Here is a 20,221-nt window from a genome sequence, read left to right as displayed (position 1 = left end):
TTTCTGACTATGTAGTAGTTATTTCGTTCCTTTCTTCCTCTCTTGCAGTCTTCCTTTGTGGTTTGATAATTTTTTTTCTTTTGGCAGTGGTATGTTTGATTTAGTTCTCTTTATCATTTTGTATAAACTACAGATTTTTGCTTTGTGGTTACCATGAGGCATACATAAAACATCTTATAGTTACACCAGTCTGTTTTAAGTTGATAACGGCTTCACTTCAATTGCATATAAATACTATACTTTTGCTTCTCTCTTACCCCTCGCTTTATGTTTTTTTGTCACAATTTACATATTTTATAGTTTTATCCACTAATGAAATCGTGTAGTTATACTTTTAGTACTTTTATCTTTTAACCTTCAGAGTTAAAAGTGATTACATATCACCATTACATGAGAATATCATGAATTTAATTTATCAAACATAAAATATCAAATACAACAGTATAAATACTGTAAATATTATAGTATAATATTAAATATAGTATACTATGTATTTACCTTTACTTGAAAATTTTATGCTTTCATATATTTTCATGTTAGTAACTGTGTGTTTTTTTATTGCAGCTTGAAGAACTCCAATTAGCATTTCTTGTAAGACAGGTCTAATGGTGATAAACTCCCTCAGGTTTTGTTTATCTGGGAAAGTCTCTTTCTCTCCTTCATTTCTGAAGGTCAGCTTTTCTGAAGAAAGTATTCTTGATTGACAGTTTTTTCTTTCAGCATTTGAATATATTATTCTATTCTTTCTTAGTGTGTACATTTATGCTGAGAAATCTACTAATAGCCTTATGAAGGTTCTCTTGTATGTGTCATGTCAATTTTGTCTTGCTGCTTTTAAAATTCTTTTAAAAAATTTTTTTTAACTTTTGACAATTTGATTATAATATGTCTCTATGATGACTTACTTGGGTTGAGACTGGGAACTTTTGGGTTTCATGAATCTGAATGTCCATATCTCTCAAGGTTTAATAAGTCTTCAGTCTTATTTCTTAAATAACCTTTCTTCCCTTTTCTTTATCTTCGACTTCTGAGGCTCCTGTAATGCATATATTGTTACATTTAATGGGGTTTTATAATTCCCATAGCTTTTTAAATTTTTTTACTTTTTCTTTCTTTTTTCTCCACCAACTAGATAATTTCAAAAGGCTTGTCTTTGAGTTCACAGATTCTTTGTTCAGCTTGATTGAGTCTGCTATTGAAGCCCTCTACTGCATTTTTCATTTCATTCATTGTATTCTTCAGCTCCAAGATTTCTTTTAGTTTCTTTTCACGATTTCTACCTCTTTGTTGAATTTCTAGTTTTGTTCATGCATTATGTTCCCGATTTTGTAGAGTTATCTACCTGTGTCCTCTTATATCCCACTAAACCTTTTTGAAATAACTATTTTGAATTCATTTTCAAGCAATTCATAGACCTCCATTTATTTGGAGTCAGTTACTAGAAAATGATTCAGTGCTCCTTTAGTGGTGTCATGTTTCCCTGGATTTTTATATTTCTTGTGGCTTTGCATTGATATCTGCACACTTGAGGGAGCAGTTGTCCATTCCAGACATTACAGATTAGCCTCAGTGGGAGAAATACTTTCACCTGAAGGAGGGTGTGAGCATGCTAGTTGGGTGGGGTACAGCCACTCTGGTTTCAGAGAGTGTGCTGTGGTGTACTCTTCATGCAGCTCTATCACTGAGGTCAACATTGGGTACAACTGTAGGAGTCTTAGACAGCCAAGGCTACAGATATCTGAGGTTATGGCAGCAGCAGCAAAGGCTGTGGGGATCCTTCATGGCAAAGACTTCTGGGATCCTCCTGTTCTCCTTTTCCCCTAGGGAGGGCAGTCCTGATCAAAGGGATCCTTTTTGGTGCCAGGTCTGGTATGGCCTGCAGGCAGTTGCAGCAGCACTGGGTTCTGGGGTACAGGTACTCAGAGCAACAACAGAAATGGGGTGCAGAACCCTGAAGTGTTCCCCAGTGGCATGGGCTCTGGTGAGAAGATGAAGTACAGTGGTGGCTTGGACCACAGAAGGCAGGGCACAGCAGTTGCATCGCCCCAGGCCAACATTCCCAAAAGTTTTAACCCATTCCAGCATCAACTTTAAGTTCCAAATCTCATCTAAATATCACCATCTCAAAATATTACAAAGCACATCATCTAACTCAGGGATTGCTGAAACCTGTATGGTCTATCCTGGGCAAAACTCTCCTCCATCTCTGGACCTATGAAACTAGGAAACAAGTTATCTACTTCTAAAATACAAAGGTGGGATAGGAATAGGATAGACATTTCCATTATAAAAAAATATAAAACTGAAGGAATAAGGGGCCACCAGTTCCAAAGGAGTCAAAACCAAAAGGGCAAATTTCACTAGGTTTCAAGGCTTGAGAATAATCTTCTGTCAGTCAACACACCCCTGGGGTCCATGACAGTTCTGCCTTTTGTGTTTGTGGTGGCCCTATCCCGTGAGCCCATGGTAGTATATCCTTTGGGCCTATGGCAGGCCTCAGGATCATTCTTTCATTTTCTTAAAGGACAGCACATGTTTACAGCTGACTAGCTCTATAAGCCCACTTTCTGCCCTTAAAATTTTGGAACTCTGATAGTGTTCTCTCATTTCATCCTGTTTCTATCCTTTTAAAAAGTTCAAGCTGGCAGTCTGCAGATATAACATTCTCAAAACCCTTGTGGTTCTCCTGTGGGGGGTCCAGGGATTCATGCCATTAGACAAAAGGGTTCTCCACAGATTTTCCATGTTTAACTCATTTCTATTTTTGTCTTCTGGTGAGATAGTTGAGTGTATCCATGAGTCATGCTTTATCTCTTCAGTGAAAGGTTGTCCAGCCACATCCTTGGCATTCTCTCTAGAGCCCACTTCCTAAGAGTGAATTTCCTAACTTTAGAATCCTTTGCAATCTGAGTAGATTGATAACTTTCAAAATAAAGGTCCTTGTTCATTTTTATCTAACACTTCCTTTCTTAACTTATCTTTCTGCTTGCAAGTATTTGACTATAGGCAGCAAGGAGAAACCAGTCTGCATCTTTAATACTTTCTTGGAAGTCTGCTCATATTTCTCCTCAGAAATATTCAAGCTATCGATTACAAATTCAGCTTTCTATACAACAAAGAAAACATAATTCAGCCAACTTTTCTGCCTGCATATAAAGGATGACCTTTCCTTCAGCTTTCAGTAACACATTCTTCATTTCCTTCTAGCAACATTCTGTTTACCGCAACATTAGTTGGATACTCTTAGACAATAGAAGCTTTCTCTACCATGTCCCCTACTTCCTTCTGAGCCCTTACCAGAATACAGAATTTTTTTAGCCTCTGCCTCAAAATTCTTGCAGGCTTGGATAGTTGCACATTACCTAATTCCACAGTCACTTCCACAGTTTTAAGTATTTGTTACAGTAGTAGCACCTCACTTCTAGTCACCAAACTATGTATTCATTTCCCAGGGCTACCTTAATCAAATGCCACAAAAATTGGTGCCTTAAAAACTAGAAATTTATTCTCTCACAGTTCCAGAGGCCAGAAATCTGAAAGAAAATTTGCATTCTCTCTGAGGTATCTATGGGAGAACTCTTCCTTATCCCTTCTAGCTTCTGGCAGCTCCTGGTGCTCCTTGGCTATGACCACACCACTACACTTTCTGCCTCTGCCCTTTGTCTGTGTTTTCTCTTCTGTCTCTTAGAAGGACACTAGTCATTAGATTTGGGACCTACCTGGATAACCCAAAATGATCTCATTTCAAGATCCTTAATTACATTTGCCAAGATGCTTTCTCCCAATAAGGTCATATTCACAGGCTCTAGGGGTTAGGATGTGAACCTATCTTTTTGAGAAGCATTTAACCTACTACAGCTTCCCAAGAAGATTCTCGTTTAGGTCCATGAGAATCTAGGCCAAAAATACTCACTGCAGCATTGTTTGTGTTGGTGGGGAGTTATATGTCCACCAATTGGACAGTATGTAGATAAAGTATGGTGGATACTCACTATATCAGAGACATTTATGGCTCACTGGCTGCCAGTGCACTCCTCACATTTCCCAGCCCCTCCCACAGTTGGTCAAGGCCATTCAACAGGTTTGGTCAATGTGCTGTGAATAGCAGTGATATGTGTTACCTCAAGCCTGAAGAATGTAAGAATGGATATGTATTCCCTATATTTTTTTTTCTTCTCTGCTTTAGCAACCCTGAAAGTAATAATTTCACAATGACATAGCTATGAAGTGGAAGGGATCTCTGAGTCATGGCTTAAAGGAGAGCTTCCCTGGCCTGGCATAGTGGCTCGCCTGTAAACTTAGCACTATGGGAGGCCTAGATGGGCAGATCGCTTGAGCCCAGGAGTTCAAAACCAGCTTGGGCAATGTGGAGAAACCCCATATCTACATAAAATACAAAAAGCAGCTGGGTGTGATGGCTCACGCCTATAGTCCCAGCTGAGGTGAGTGGATCACTTGAATTCAGGAAGTGGAGGTTGCAGTGAGCCGAGATCACACCACTGCACTCCAATCTGGGTGACAGAATGACACCCTGTCTCAAAAGCAAACAACAACAACAAAATAGAGCTGCCATGACCTATGGAGGGAATAGCCAGACCTATAGAGGATTCTCAATGAATAAACAGTAAACAGGGCCAGGCATGGTGGCTCATGCCTGTAATCCGAGCACTTTGGGAGGCCAAGAAGGGTGGATCACCTGAGTTCAGGAGTTTAAAACCAGTCTGGCCAACTTGCTGAAACCCCGTCTCTACTAAAATACAAAAATTAGCTGGGCATGGTGGTACACACCTATAGTCCCAGCTACTAGAGAGGCTGAGGCAGGAGAATCACTTGAACCCAGGAGGCAGAGGTTGCAATGAGCCAAGATTGCACTACTGCACTCTAGCCTGGGCCACAGAGCAAGACTCTGACTCAAAAAAAATAAATGTGTTAAGCCACTGTGATTTGGGTGTTTTTACTTCAGCATAGCCTAGGCTACCTTGGTTAATGTGAAATACTATCATTTGTTAGAAGCAACAGATTAGAAATATACACAGCCTCATGAATAGATCTTAAAACCATAGTGCTTAATGAAAAAGTAGAAAAGAGGCTAGAATAGATACTATCATTTACAGAATTTAAAATAAATGCATACAAATAAAATGGACATTCTACAAGAATACATCCAAATGAAAAGATACACATTAAAATGGGGGTAAGGGAGAGGAATTAGGATTAAAAAGGAAATCAGTTATTCTGTCAAATAAGGGATTTGCCAGTTTAATAATACACTAAGACATAATGTGTGTGTGATAATATGCTAAGACCCAAGGAATGTGATTAACCAGATGTCTGGCTCTTCTAGGCAGAAACAGAATCTGAGGCAGACTGTTCTAGGGTAACACTCCTGGGAGAGACAGGAGAGAAGTTTGGGGCCTGCTGAGAGATAGGGGGTGAGGAGGACAAAGAGAAGAGTCAGCAAAGGTGCCTGAGGAGGAGGAGTTGGAAAAGCTGAGTAGGTAAATTGTGAAGTGAAATGTAATAGTTTGATAAACAATGTGCCTGGAAGTGTGGAAAGGAAGGTGTGGATAAAATAGATATACTAAGATAAAATGCAGTTAAATCCATCATTTTTACCACATTGTACAAGTCCGGCGTGGTTTTGCCCCATTCATCTCTGCTCAACCCACTACACTCCAGACACTGGTCTCTTAGATTTTTTTTTTAACTGTCTCAGGGCTCAGGTACTCACAGTTTCCTTTATCATCCCCCATCTTTTCATAGCCCTTCTCGTCATTCAAGTGGCCTCTCTGAGAGGCCTGATCTGGCTACATTTTCTAAAGTAGCTTCCACTATCACTCTCTCTCCCACTGCTTTATTTTCAGTAACTACTCACTACCTTTACTTTACTTTCTATTATCTCTCTCCCCACAAAACTGCAAGCTCCATGAGAGCAAGCCCTTGTCTTGGTTATTCACCATCATATGCACAGTGGTTGGCACAGTGGGTGGCACAGTGGGTGGCACACAATAGATGCTCAATAAATATTTCCTCCATGAACGGCTTATAAAGAAAGCTAAGTGGACTCTGGTATGTTCCGTCCAAGAGATGGGGTATATGGAGCTGCTGTAGGCTGAGAGGAATGGTGAGAAAGGGAAGGTGTTTTGAGGATGTTCAGTTTTGTAAATGTTGAGTTTTGAGGAAACTCATGACATACTCGGGTGGAGGTTGTTAACAGGTCATGAGTCAAAAATTGAGTGAAACCTATAGATCCGGGAGCTGCTGGCAGGTCACCATTGAAACCTTGAGGAGAAATGAGGAAGCAGAAAGAGAGTAAACACTTCCATCTGAAGGAGGTTATCATATGCAATGCTTGAGCTCCACTGTGGAGCCTAATCTTAGATCTATGAGATCTGCCTCTGAATTCTACTTCCATGTAAAAAATATAGAAGCAAGATTCCATCACATTTGCCCATTGTCTGACAATTTGAGACAGACACAATCCTTATCATCCAGGAAGCTTACACTTAGCTAAAACATTCCATGTATGCTCAAGTTAGGAACACCAATTTCCTAGCCCCTACTACCTAAGAACCATTGTTCTGGCTGGGAGTTACCCACCAGAGCCATCTCAGGCTGCAGAGGCTGAAAAATTACAAGAGCCAAACACATCAGTTTTGAAGAGAAAGCTATTCTAATAGTTCTGTTCAAATTGAGATGAACTTTAAATAATCCATATCCACCACAGGCTTCTTACTGAGCTGTTTAGGACGGCGGTCAAATTGCCCACAGTCACACTGAAAAGAAAAGAGAAATGATGATCCTAAGCACTAAAATAACTCTTGTTTCTGGTTGCACATTAGAATTACCTGGGCAACTTTAAATACAAACATTGCCTCATTTCCATCCCATGCTGATTAAGTCAGAACCTCTAGGGGTGGGCCTTGGACATCAGTATTTTCTTAAAGTACTTCAGGTGACTTTCATGTACAGCCATGGATAAAAAAAACAGTTCCAAACTAAAAATGTGTCACTGGAAAATGTTCCTTTCTTCTTCCCCCACTTTCTTTCCTGGAAATAATGAGAAGACATAAAAGCCATCTCAGCATGTATGCCTCCCTGTTGGTCAGACTTTGGCCATTAGCTCCTCTTGAGCTCTGCCCAAGAGTGGCAGCTGGATGAGTCAGTTGTCTCCCTGTTCCCAAGGAGCCACTGGAACCTTGGGAACGCACTGGGGAAATGAGCGGGAAGGAGAGTGAGTAGATCAGACCCTGAGAACGGTGCGACAGTTTTGCTATAACTGCTGACTCATTTAGCTGGCATTTCCCTTTTCCTCTTCCTTTGCCATAACAATAGTCAAATCCTAGAACATTAGACCTGTGAGAGGTCTAAGTCCTCGCATCATCCAAGAATCCTGTTGGCAGTGATTGTGGTCATGGGGACACTGCAGAGTAATGAAGTGACCCAACCAGATCATATGTATATTTCACACCTCATACTATCCCCCTACCATTTACCTGCATCCTGGAGACATTCAGAGAATATGCACATTAATACATCAAAGGGATGGACCTCAAGTATTCTAGGTACCACTTAGTGAGGGGTCAGGTCCAGAATAAATGTTCAGACTTCTTCAGAACAAGTATGTCACATTGCAGGAGTGGGAAACATAATGGTCTTAAATACTGTGTTGAATGACAATTGAATGTAAGTGTTTGACACAACCCACCATTACATCATTCTTTTTTTTTTTTTTTTTGAGACAAAGTTTCGCTCCTGTTGACCAGGTTGGAGTGCAATGGTGCAACGATTGCTCACTGCAACCTCCACCTTCCAGGGTCAAGCAATTCTCCTGTCTTAGCCTCCCGAGTAGCTGTGATTACAGACGCATGCCACCATGCTGGGCTAATTTTTGCATTTTTAGTAGAGACGGGGTTTTATCATATTGGTCAGGTTAGTTTCAAACTCCTGACCTCAAGTGATCCACCCACTTCAGCCTCCCAAAGTGCTGGCATTACAGGCATGAGTCACCATGCCCGGCCCATTGCAACATTCTTAAAGCCATATTTTTAGTGACAGGACATGTTCCTGGTTGTCCTCCTACCTTTCTAAATAACAGCTCCTTCTCCATTGCCTTCTCTGCTCCTCTTCCTTCTCAAACTAGCCTCACATTTTCCTTGGGGGTTCCTGAGGCATCCCTGCAGAGTTAGAGGTCTTCTCAGGGGAGTTTGAAACATGATCCAGCCCTAGTTCACTATTTGGCAGGACCAGAAAGTGAGGTCCAAAAAGGATAAGTAATCTACACAAAGTCATGGGGCTAATTTAGTGACACAGTCAGGACTGGAAAGCAGGTCTCCAGACCTCCAACTGCATTCACTGCTCAGTTCACCTTACCACTGTCTTGAACACAGGAGGAAGAACACCAAAGGGTGCTGTTGATCTATATGAAGCTCTTTCTTTTTTGCCTTCTAAGTTCTTGTTATTCAAAGTATAGTCCATAATTAGCAGGAACTATCTAGATGCTTATTAAAAATGCAGAATCTCAGGCCTTACCCAGACATACTGAAGGAATCAGAATCTGCATTTTAAAAAGACACCCAGGTGATTCTAACACACATTAAAATTTGAGAAACACTTTTATAAATCATCATTTAGGTATTCATTCATGCAAGTATTTACTTAACATGCACTGTGTGAAATGAAATGACAGGCACTGAGAAGGCTATACTACCAGAAAAATAATACCAATAGAACTTGTTTTAACACTTTAAAATTTTAGAAATAATGACAAATTAAGGTATTTAGTTGGAGACCACTGATACATGTGGATATGATAGTCAATTCCTATATCAAAATAATTGTAGATTTAAATATTGTAATAACATAAGAATAAAAATTCAAACACCTGTTATCCTGGTATCAAGTGCATGTGTCAATTTCCAGAGTTCTCAAACCATTCTCCATTGCTATCCAAAGCCTTTGCTTGAATCAAAACCATGAGGCACAACTGACTCTGATTTTGTGTTAAAGCAAAGGACGGAGGAGTACCAATTCTGTTCTATTTATTGTAAAACTCCTGGCACAGAATAACGTTACTACCCTAGCAATTGTTGCACCTTTCCCAATTTCCTTGATCTTCATGTTGTCAAAACATGATTTCTGGCATGGAATTAATCAAACCTGAAGCACACCTGATGTCTGCCAACTTTCTTTCTCCCTTCCCTTATTAACACTGAATTTCAGGAAAGAGCCTTGGCTTTTCCTTGTTTCTTGGCAACAGAGCTTCCAGAGGAAGTACAAGAGCAAGGACACACACAAAGACTACAACAGAACAAAGGCAGAGAAGACAAACATATTTTTATATGCACAGGGACACATAAAACCTGTAAATGTGAGAACAATCAGGCTCCACTGTTATAATGACACTGTTTCTCAAACCTCTGTGTCACAGCTCCTCTGTCCTCTGCTCTAGTGCTGTCCTTGTGTGTTCATGTGACAAACCATATTTGTAACATTTTGGCTGATGATTCTAATAGGCTGCTGACTGTAAATAAGACAGAGTCTGACTCACAGAAACAAAAGCCTTTGGAGTAAATATAATTGGGAAGAAAAGGAATACATGTATAAAACGGTAATATCAATACAAGCTCTGATGTAACAAAGTAACCAAATGAGGAACAAACATGATAAGCACACAGATTCTCAAAGAAGATGCCCAGACTAGAGACAAGGAGAGAATTGTCCTTCTTTCTGTGCAGACTGGCCTTTTTTATTTATCCATTTTCATGGCAGGCAGAAGATGGCCACTCCACAGTTCCCAAGCTTATACCCTACAGACAGAACTATACAGAAGAGCCATCTCACAGTCACAACTTCAAATTCCCAAGAGAGGAAATGATTAGTCAGATGTCTGTCCCTGAACCAATCAGCAGTAGCCAAAATCTGTCAGCAATGCCTGACTGCTAGGAGTCTATTCCTGTGCACCAAATAGAGGAGAGGGATCAATTCTTCAAATAGAAAATTTGTTGGCTTGTGACCTGGGCAGATAAACCAATAGGTGTTCATCTGGGAGGCAGAGAGATGCACTGACAAACATGAGTGTCAGCCAGCAGCAGCACCAAATCCAGAACTGTCTGCCTGAGTCAGGGGCCTGGATGGAACCTCACTGTCAGAGTTGTATGTAGGCAGAACAGCAGCATTTCATAGGAGTTTAGGGGGAATAGTCACTCAAGGCTAGAATGCTGCAATCTTCTCAAACTCACCTTCCTTCATTTTTTAAGTCTGTTAGATATTCCATATCTGGTTGTTCATTTGTTTGTTTTACCATTTTAGTGCCTTATCTCCTGAAACTCACTCTGTCGCACCCTCTCCACTGGGGTTACTACTCTTACAGTGCAGGTACCCATCTTCTAATGCAAATACATCCAGACCAGAGTCAGTAACAAGAAGCCTCTGGCCGGGCGCAGTGGCTCATGCCTGTAATCCCAGCACTTTGGGAGGCTGAGGCGGGTGGATCACAAGGTCAACAGATCGAGACCATCCTGGTCAACATGGTGAAACCCCGTTAAAATTATACACTAATTTTTTATACAGAAAAATTAGCTGGGCATGGTGGCATGTGCCTGTAATCCCAGCTGCTCAGGAGGCTGAGGCAGGAGAATTGCCTGAACCCAGGAGACGGAGGTTGTGGTGAGCCGAGATTGTGCCATTGCACTGCAGCCTGGGTAACAAGAGCGAAACTCCGTCTCAAAAAAAAAAAAAAAGAAGAAGCCTCTGGTCAGTCTTCAATTTTCCCACTATGGTCCCTTCTTTGACTTTATTTTCTAAATAATGAACAAACATGGGATTATTCAACTAAAGCCTGAACGTTAAAATACAAGTTTCACTGTGGCTGTAGAAAGATGAGGCCTGAAGTGAATGTGGATCATATTCTGGACCAATTCTGGTGTTTTGATAAAGCCATCATACAATACACCTGCTAATTTATGCAAATTATAGGCTGATTGTAGGTAATAAATGATATTGGCAATTTATCACCTCACACACTATGCTTTAACAGTCTTATCAATCAGCATATTGTGTCAGTTACAAATAGGGTGTTTTGGCTGCACATAACAGAAAACAATCTAAACTAGTTTAAGTAATAAGTCATTTTATCACACAACAAAAGGTGAAGGTAAGGAGATCTAGGATCTTAGTAGCTGAAAAATATCATTGAGGACCAGAATCTTTTCTTCTTTCCCTTCTGCCATCCTCAGTGTATTGGTTAAGCCTATTATCTGGCTACCCTCATGACCCCAAGATGGCTGTCATAGTCCTAGATGCCAAAAGTAGAAAGGATGATTCTTCAGGAGAATTTATTTCTAAGCAATGAGGAAAAGATTTCCCAGAAGTTGCCAACAGACATCCCCTTCACTCATTGGCCAGAATTGTGTCACATGCCCATGCTTAAACCAATCACTGGCAAGAGGAACAGGACCACCATGTTTGGCTTAGGCCAATTAGAATTCACCAGGGTTGAGGAGGGGCTAGCCTCCCCTAAAACATCTGAGTATCTAATACCCAAAATGTTGGAGTTCTATTAGCAAAGGCTGTAAGGAAGCAACCAATGGTGTCGCCCACAGCTCCCACTTCTAGGAAGGCATTTCCGGCACTAAAACAATGATGCCTATCTTATCGAAGATAGAACCAGGATTTAAAAGCCGCTTTCACACACCCAGCTGTCTTGTTCCAGCTATGTGGGAAACTCAACTGTGCCTAACTGTAGAGCAATAATAAAAGCAATCATGAAACAATAATAACAATTACTGAGCACTCACCATATGCAAGCCCCGGGTTAAGTGCCTTACTTACTAGGAGGGATGCTGTGCAGGATGAGGCAACTGAGGTGCAAAATTTAAAAAGGTACTCTAAGGATCATTCACGTGCACCTTAGCTCCTGAGAGTGGATGCCTCCTTAGATGTTACACCCTAGGGGCCTCCTTGCTTCCCCCTAGTCTCAGGCCCAATGCTGCATTGCGCCAGTCGGATCTACCACAACATTCAGAATCAAAGTACTCATTTCAGTGTTGTGGGTGTGGGGCTGAGCACTATCAGCTGAGTCCCTCACAAGGAATTTCCTTCAGCTGAAGATAATTGCCTTGTGCAGTCTCATCCCCTTCCTGGGGGCAGTCCTTATACAATGACTTTTGAGTGAAAAGTATGAAGTTCCAGCACTTTTGCATCAGCTCAGGTAAACTCTGAGACGTCATCCTGTACTCAGAGTAGGCCACAGTATTGGCTAAGGGATTTTCATGTAGCTTCACTGCAGTTCATCTTCTCCTTCTGCCCCATCTTATTTCCTTCACTCGCAAAGCAATCCCCAGTTACCTTCCAGCATGCAAATCTCCATCTCAGAGCCCATTTCTTAGTATGTCTAGCAAAAGTTGGTGTGGGAGTGGTCTGAAGAAGCAACATTAAAATGGGCTACTTGAGGACCTCAGCCCCAGTGATAAGACGAAGCGCTGAGATACCCTGATATGTAACCATAGTGAATTTTTTTAAAAATCGCATTAGGATGAACTAGGATGGGAAACAGTAGAAGGTTGTCAGGTGCAATATATTAAGTATTTGAGACATGGGCTGGATAATAATTATAAGGACTATGGAATTTGATGGCTGTTGTTGGGGACAGAAATGTATTGAGTGAAAACAATGAAAGACTGAGTGTGATTAATCACTATTTAAAGCTAAATATGACTACCAGAGGCCTTATTGAAAACACACAGACAAACTCTCATATCCTGCAGCCAGAGGGCAGAAAATGCTGAGTATCACACCCAGGACTTCATTATAAGAATAGCAGAACCACAGAGGAAATTGAATTCTCAACCTAGAAGATATTCCACATCAGTGTCTGGTCTCTAATTATGAAGGGGTGAGACCCTGAGACTTGAAATGGGGACATCTAAGTTGATGCACTCACAAATCTCAAATCCCCAATTTTCCACCCCACTCCCAAACCCTCTGAGCCTAAAGAATTGGCTCTCTCCTTTCTGATAAAGTCTATCACTACCTCTTACCTGAAGATAGGTAAGGCCTCTTTTTGCAAAATAACACTTGCCTGTGCTGGGCAGTCTTTAAAATAGCCCCAATGGTCCCTGCCTTCTGATAGTTCCACCCTTATGTAGCCCCCTTCTACTTTGAATAAAGATGACTTTTATAACCAATAGGATATTTCAGAAATGACAGAGCATGACTTCTGAAGCTAGGCCACAGAAGAAATTGTGGCTTCCTTCTTGCTATTTTTGGATTATCCACTCTGGGGGAAGCTACCTCCCATGTTATGAGTATACTCAAGCAGCAGGATGGAGAGATCCATGTGTCAACAAACTGAGGGTTCCTGCCAATAGCCAGTGAGTAACAGACTTCCTGCCAACAGCCATGTTATGAACCATCCTGGAAGTAGATCCTCCATCCCCAGTTAACCCTTCAAATGGCCACAGCCCTAGCCAACATTTTGACTGAAATTCCATGACACACCTTGAGCCAGAAATCCTAAGATAATACTTTTTTTTTTTTTTTGAGACAGAGTCTTACTGTTTTGCTAGGCTGGAGTGCAGTGGCACAATCTCAGCTCACTGCAACCTTGTTCAAAGGATTCTCCTGCCTCAGCCTCCTGAGTAGCTGGGACTACAGGCATGTGCCACCATACGCAGCTAATTTTTGTATTTTTTAGTAGAGATGGGGTTTCACCATGTTGGCCAGGATAGTCTCAATTTCTTGACCTCATGATTCACCTGCCTCAGTCTCCCAAAGTGTTGGGATTACAGGCATAAGCCACTGTACCCAGCCAAATTTTGTTATTTTAAGCTGCTAGATTTTGTTACATGGCAATAGATAAAATAATACACCTCAGTATCTACTCCTACCTCCCATCTTGACCGTCAGACCAATAACTAGAATTAAATCACAACATAACCCAATTAAGGAAGTTCTGGGCATTCTAAGGAAAAGAGAAAGATTATATCCTCAAGTAAACTGAAGTATTTAGCATAAGTCAGCAGGAACTAGAATAATATGTTTGGGCAGTATTTAATGCCCTAGAAGACAGTGCTAAGACACATGTAGGATGGCTCAGATAAGTTTGGAGAAAACAGTAAAGTAGAAATGCCAGAACTGCCACAGCAAACACTGGAAGAAAAGATGAAAAGGCTCAGAAAAGTAGGCATGCTAGAGCAGACACACTAAGTAAGATGAGAAAATACACCAGATGGCTTTATTCCATGAGAGGGACCGAAAGATATTCTGATTATCAAAGTGACAAGGAATGCCCTGGTGAGAGGGCCACCAACGTCATTGAGAATTTCAGTAGAAAACATCCTCTACTGAAATTCTCAGTAGAATTCTCAGTGGCCATAGAACCAGGCTGATGGTAGTAGTTATTACAGAGCTGAATTCATGGATAGCAATGGTGGATCCTGAAAAGGATCCTAAAACCCTTTTTTAAGGAGGATCCTAAAAAGAGGCCAGGTAGCCACCTTTAACCACTAGAAGCAAGGTGGTCACAACTGTCATAATCTGTGGAGATAGTTAATAGAATAGAGGATTCCTAGGGGAAGTCAGTAAGAGTAATGTTCAATCTACATCCCCTTACTCCCCTCCACCTTCCCCCAAAAAATCAAGGGTTGGTGATTAAGAGACTAAGGGCAGCCCAATGAAAAGTCATTATCCCTGGCCCAGTTTCTGGATCTGAGCCAATGTTCTGACCCAGAATCTACTGACTATAGGAGAGGCAAGCTTTCTAGGAGGAAGGATCCTGTAACACCATGATAAGTATATACAGTAATGATTATCTCAATCCTTTCCTGAAGGAATCTATGGTCCTTTACTCAAGTAATTGTACATTGGGAAAGGGGGGAATCCCAAGCATTTTGAGAATGGTTGGACACAGAACACAAGTTCACACTGAAACCCAGGGATCCAACGTAACATCATGCTCCACCACCACCATAATTAGAGTGGAGGCTTGAAGGGGCCTATTAATAAATGGAGTTGGCCAGGCGCAGTGGCTCACATCTGTAATCCCAGCACTTTGGGAGGCCAAGGCAGGCTAATCATGAAGTCAGGAGATGGAGATCATCCTGGTTAACACAGTGAAATTCCATCTCTACTAAAGATACAAAAAAATTAGCTGGGCATGGTGGCACATGCCTGTAGTCCCAACTACTCGGGAGTCTGAGGCAGGGGAATCACTAGAACGGGGGAGGCAGAGGTTGCAGTGAGCTGAGATCATAGCACTGCACTCCGGCCTGGGTGACAGACTGAGACTCCATCTCAAGAAAAAGAAAAAATGGAGTTCTGGGTCAACTCTGGCTCACAGTGGATACATTGGATCTCTGGACTTAGTCATTTTTCCTGTTCCTGTATTCATAACTAGAATAAACATACTTGGTTGTTGGCAGAGCATCTACAAAGCACAGTGGGAAAGCTAAGTAGAAGCCACTGAAATTGCCTTTCCCACCCAGGCATGGTAGTATAATAAATCAACAACAGTATCATATCCCAAGGGGAACAGCGGATCTAAGGATGCAGGGTGGTGTTCCCCTTCACATTCCTACTTAATTCATCAGACTGACCTTTACCAAACCCGGGTGAATCCTGGAAGATGACTGGACTAGCGCAAACTCAACTAATCACTATCCCCAACCACAAACACTTTGCCAGATGTGATATCTTGACTAGAGCAGACTAGTGTTGCCTCCAGTACATAGTTTGCAGCCATGGATCTGACAAATGCATTCTTTTCCCCGTCTATCAGAAAGAAAGATCAGAAGCAGTTCTCCTTAGACTATTGTCTAATAGTACACATTGTCTCACACTCTTGCCCCTGGGCTGTGTTAACTCCTCCACCCTTCATCAAAACATAGTCCAAAGAAACATGGGTCATCTGCTATCCTGAAAATCATCCTATCAGTCCATACTATTGATGACATTATGCTACTGGAACCCAAGGAGAAAGAGGTAGCAAGTATGTTGGATGCCTTGATAAGTCACATGCCCTTCAGATGACAGGAGATAAACTCTACAAAGATTCAGTGACTTGCACCATTGTTGATTGCTTGCTTCCACCAGAGAACACAGTAAGTTTTCCATTAAAGATAAGGTGTGGCTGCCACCCAGTTGCTTCACATTCCGCATACCAAGAGAACAGCTGCCAAGAAAAGGAGTCAGCCTCCTGGCATGAGTAATTGATTCTGATCCCCAGGGAGTGAGAGGGCTGCTTTTACCGACTGGGAGCAGGGAAGACTGTGTTTGGAACCCAGGTAAACGCCTTGGGTGTTTCTTAATAGAAAATAGGTAAATACAGTGGTCACAGCCTAGTTTTATACCTGCCAGGTAAACCACTTGAACCAGATGGGAAGGGGAAACTAAAATGGGTAGTCAAGGAGGAAGACAATGAGTATCAGTTGCAGCCACTAGAGCAGCTGCTGTGGTGAGCGCACGCACTAGGTCATTCCAATCATCTTCCTCTTGTATGTTTCCTCCAGGAAAAGAAGACCACCAGAATCTAGAAGAGCTGCTGTCAGAACTTATGATAGGAAGCAAGTGACTGAAGGGCAAAGAATGGACTGCAGAGAATCTGCTGTGTATCACCCAGGTTGATGCCTCCTTCAGGGTGCAAGCACTCATTTCCCCACCTGCAGGGAATGTTGGTGGCTAACAGCTATCAGCTGAATCCCTCTTAGGCATTCTCCCTTAGCTGAACAGTTTATTTGCCCAAGATCACATCCCCATTCCAGGGGCATCTTATATCCAATGATTAACTGACGAAGGGCTATAAGACCGACCTCAGGTCAAAATAACTTTGAAGGGTTATTGCAGCTACACAGGCACTGGTGGGATTAGTGAGGTTTTTTTACAACTGCGTCAGAATTCTCCTTCTCCCTGTGCCCAATAATGCTATCTTCACTTTCCCCAAAGTACTGATCTCAAAATGACTCCCCAGTAATGCTCCTGCATGCAAATCTCCATCTCAAAATCTGTGTCCCAACAAATTCAACCTGAAATGCATACACTGTCTCATTTTTTGATCCTCACCCCAAGATCAGTACTACTATTATCCCTAATTTATAGAGGAAATTCAAGCCCCAAGAGCTTCAGTAAACTTGCATACTCCCTGATTTTAGAGCCTATGCTCTTAACCAACCTGGATCAGCAAACTGTAATCCCTGTGCTAGAATCAGGCAAATATTTCCCTGGATGAGACGCTCTAGGTGCGGCCAGCTGAGCACTAACTCACCAGATGTTTCTTTTCATCATGTGTTCCCTGGGACCTACCTGGAAATTTCAAAGGAAGAAAAGAGAGAACTTCTGCAACCCAGCTCCTCTATCCAGACTCTTTAAGCCTCCCGACCTTATTGCTCTGGGTTCCAGGGGTCTTCCATGAGTTCCCAATCAAGTTTAGCATTCTCTACCGTGCTTGTGAGACCATGCGGAGGAGTCCCCCTGACATGATCAGCCGCCACCCCAGTCCCATGGGTACCAGACCTCAAGATAACTGGAGTGAACCAAATGTACAGTGATCTTGGTCTTCTGAATCCAGTTGTTTAATAAGTGATTTGTGGCTGGACAGTTATGTAACTGTAGAGATCATCCAGGTTTGTATGGGGTCTCACTTCCCTCTCCACCCCCAGATTGCCTATCCTTCCTAGAGTAAAGCTAAGTCACATAGTCTCCCCCAAGTTCCAATATGTCAGCGCTAGATATACGGAACACTTGTTGGGAATATGGCTTAAATTGTCTCTACTATGACAGAGGGACAGACTGCAATCAACTGCTGTGGGTAACCTAGAAACCCTTTGTCTTTCCCAATAACTTTTTCTCATTTTATTCTCTGAGCCATCTCTTAGACAATGTCTGGATTCCCATCAACTTCTACATATAAACAATATTTATAAGTAACCAGACAGAGCAATGGAGTGTGTTTAGTCATTTTGCATAAGAACTTCCCTTGCACAAGTTCTATATATAACTCAGTTGGCAACCCCCTTTTCTACCCATTGAGGCACCAGTGCAGAACATGTTGTTAGGAGCACTCATAGCCCCTCCACTGTGGGTTTCTTGAGGTAAAGAAAATTCCAGGTGTTATTGTTCCCCAATCCCTGAAATACGCAGCCCCCAGTGTCTCCTACACTTTGCCCCCACTGCTCCCAATCATGGTTCCTCTGCTTATGAAGGTCTGCCTCCTTCCTCATCCCCATGTGCCAACCTCATTTCTGCCCTTGCTCTCTTCCCATGGCACTTTCCATCCTTCTCCCCACAGCAGGATCTCCTTTGACTCTCTCCAGTAATCTGCACACACTGTGTGCTTCCCCAAGATACCATCCCTGAAGAGCCCCATTTCACTCTGACTAGTCACGAAGTCTCATTAGCACGTTCTTGTACAGTACTCACCACCTTTGAATGGAACCTGATGATGCTGCTTTAGAGTCAGAATACTAAGTTCAGACTCTGCCATTTACAGGAAAGTGATCTGGGGGAAGTTTCTTAACTTCTCCAAGCTTCACTGTCTTCACTTGTATAATAGGAATAGTAAAGCCTACTCAATGTGCTTGCAGAGAGAACAAATGAGGTAAAGCAGTAAAAAGTAACCTTTAAATTTTTAAGTTCACTTTGAATGTGAGTTATTGTTATTGTGTTGTTTCTGCCCTCTGAGCTCTCTGAGGTTACATCTTTTACTTCCGTTCTCTCTCTGGGTCACACACAGTGACAGTAACACTGTAGGCTAATATTAGATGCAGAATTAAGAATGAATAAAAGAAAACCACTCACCCATCAGAACTAGGCAAAATCCTAACCATATTAAATCTACTGTAGACTGTTCCATAGAGTGAATCTGGAAACTGCTCTAGAGGGAAACATCCTGAAAAGACATGAAAATTCATTTACTGTCCATGCTTGCAAATCTATCCTGAGAGGAAGAGGAATAGCATCAAAACACATCTATTCTTCCTTCTAACATAGGGCCAACATTCCTAACAAGCAACAGGTTGGCCTCGGAAACCCTTGTTAGCTTTTCCCAAAAAGGCTGCTACCTTTAAATGACCAGTTATCTCCCTTAAAGAATCATTTTTTATCCCATAATATCAGTTCCTCTTCAACATCTGATGCAACTCTTAGTGTTTTCCATTGCTTTCTAGCTGTGTCAGATTTCCCTAGAAGACAGAAATGAAAGTGATGACTAAGAAGATTGCACTGAAATTTCTAATATTTGGCCTAAACTGATTCCCCCACCCACCCCTCCTATTCCGGTCTCCTAGCCCTCCACAGGGGGAAAGCACTATTTTGTGCAGTGTTAAACCTCAGCTCTCACCATTACTTGTAAACTTAGAATCTTTAAACACAAATTTAGTTCATTTAGTTGGAACCACACAAAGTAAAACCTATTCGGAGATTTCAGATTTTTTTTTTAATTTCCCCAATGATCTACTAAAGATGTAGAAAGTTACATGTTAGAAGTGTACCAATCATGATCAGTTTCCCCTGTCACTTAGAAGTGACAAAGCATTTACTGATCTCCTCCACGGTGGCCTGTTTTCTGTATCACAGTCTTGCCTCCAAGTCAAATTGTTCAAAGCACCATGCCTGAAATGAAGAAAGGCACTGGGAAAAAAAGAAAAATTAAGAAGGAGGAAATAAGAATCATATGGAGTGTTTCTTCAGGCCTTCTCAACATATTTTACATTTCCTTCACAGGAACAGGATAAGATTTCTCAACTGGGTATTTCTTTTAAAGGTCCAAACTTGAGTAATACAGGCAGTACTTTAATGGATATCTACGATAATTAAATGATTATGGTGACGTATTAGTATAGGTCACTTTCCAGTACACCCTGTTCCAGATAGGTTCACTCAAGTCAAAGTCACAGAGTGTAGTGGACATTTTAGCCCTACTCTCAAGCAAAAGGCAGATTCTCATAGGTTCATTTCCATCATTTCTCAAGCTTCCAAAAGGAAGATCATGTGCTCGATTCAGCAGCACGTATACTTAAAATTGGAATGATACAGAGAAGATTAGCGAAATCTTAAAAATAATAAAAATAAGTAGATCATTAGAGAACCAAAACTGTCATGGAGGGATCTTTCACATGGACAGGTAGTACCCTGGATGCAGTTCAGAGCATCCCACAGGAGCTCTACACCGCCTCTGTGTACTGACTGAAAGCCAGGCACTGGAAGGACAAAGTTGAGCAAAACCACC

The 20,221-nt window shown here is 41.7% G+C and overlaps 1 protein-coding gene across 7 annotated transcripts in view; it reads right to left on the bottom strand.

Moving 5' to 3' along the window:
• LOC118143664 (uncharacterized) overlaps positions 1–20,221 on the bottom strand; it is a 215,908-nt gene that overhangs the window by 59,224 nt on the left and 136,463 nt on the right. For 3 of the 7 annotated variants that reach the window (XR_013523924.1, XR_013523925.1, XM_078342574.1), the window contains one exon: positions 906–19,623. Coding sequence is in view for 4 of the 7 variants with exons in the window: in XM_078342574.1 (XP_078198700.1) it covers positions 19,494–19,623 (130 nt within the window). In the remaining 3 variants the exon portion in view is untranslated. The remainder of the gene's footprint in view (positions 1–905; positions 19,624–20,221) is intronic. The other 4 variants (XM_078342576.1, XM_078342575.1, XM_078342577.1 and 1 more) reach the window with 4 other exon arrangements.

This window comes from Callithrix jacchus, chromosome 11 (assembly GCF_049354715.1).
Source record: "Callithrix jacchus isolate 240 chromosome 11, calJac240_pri, whole genome shotgun sequence".
NCBI lineage: Eukaryota > Metazoa > Chordata > Mammalia > Primates > Cebidae > Callithrix > Callithrix jacchus.
The sequence above is the reverse complement of the archived record's forward strand: the minus strand, read 5'-3'. Positions and strand labels throughout refer to the sequence as shown.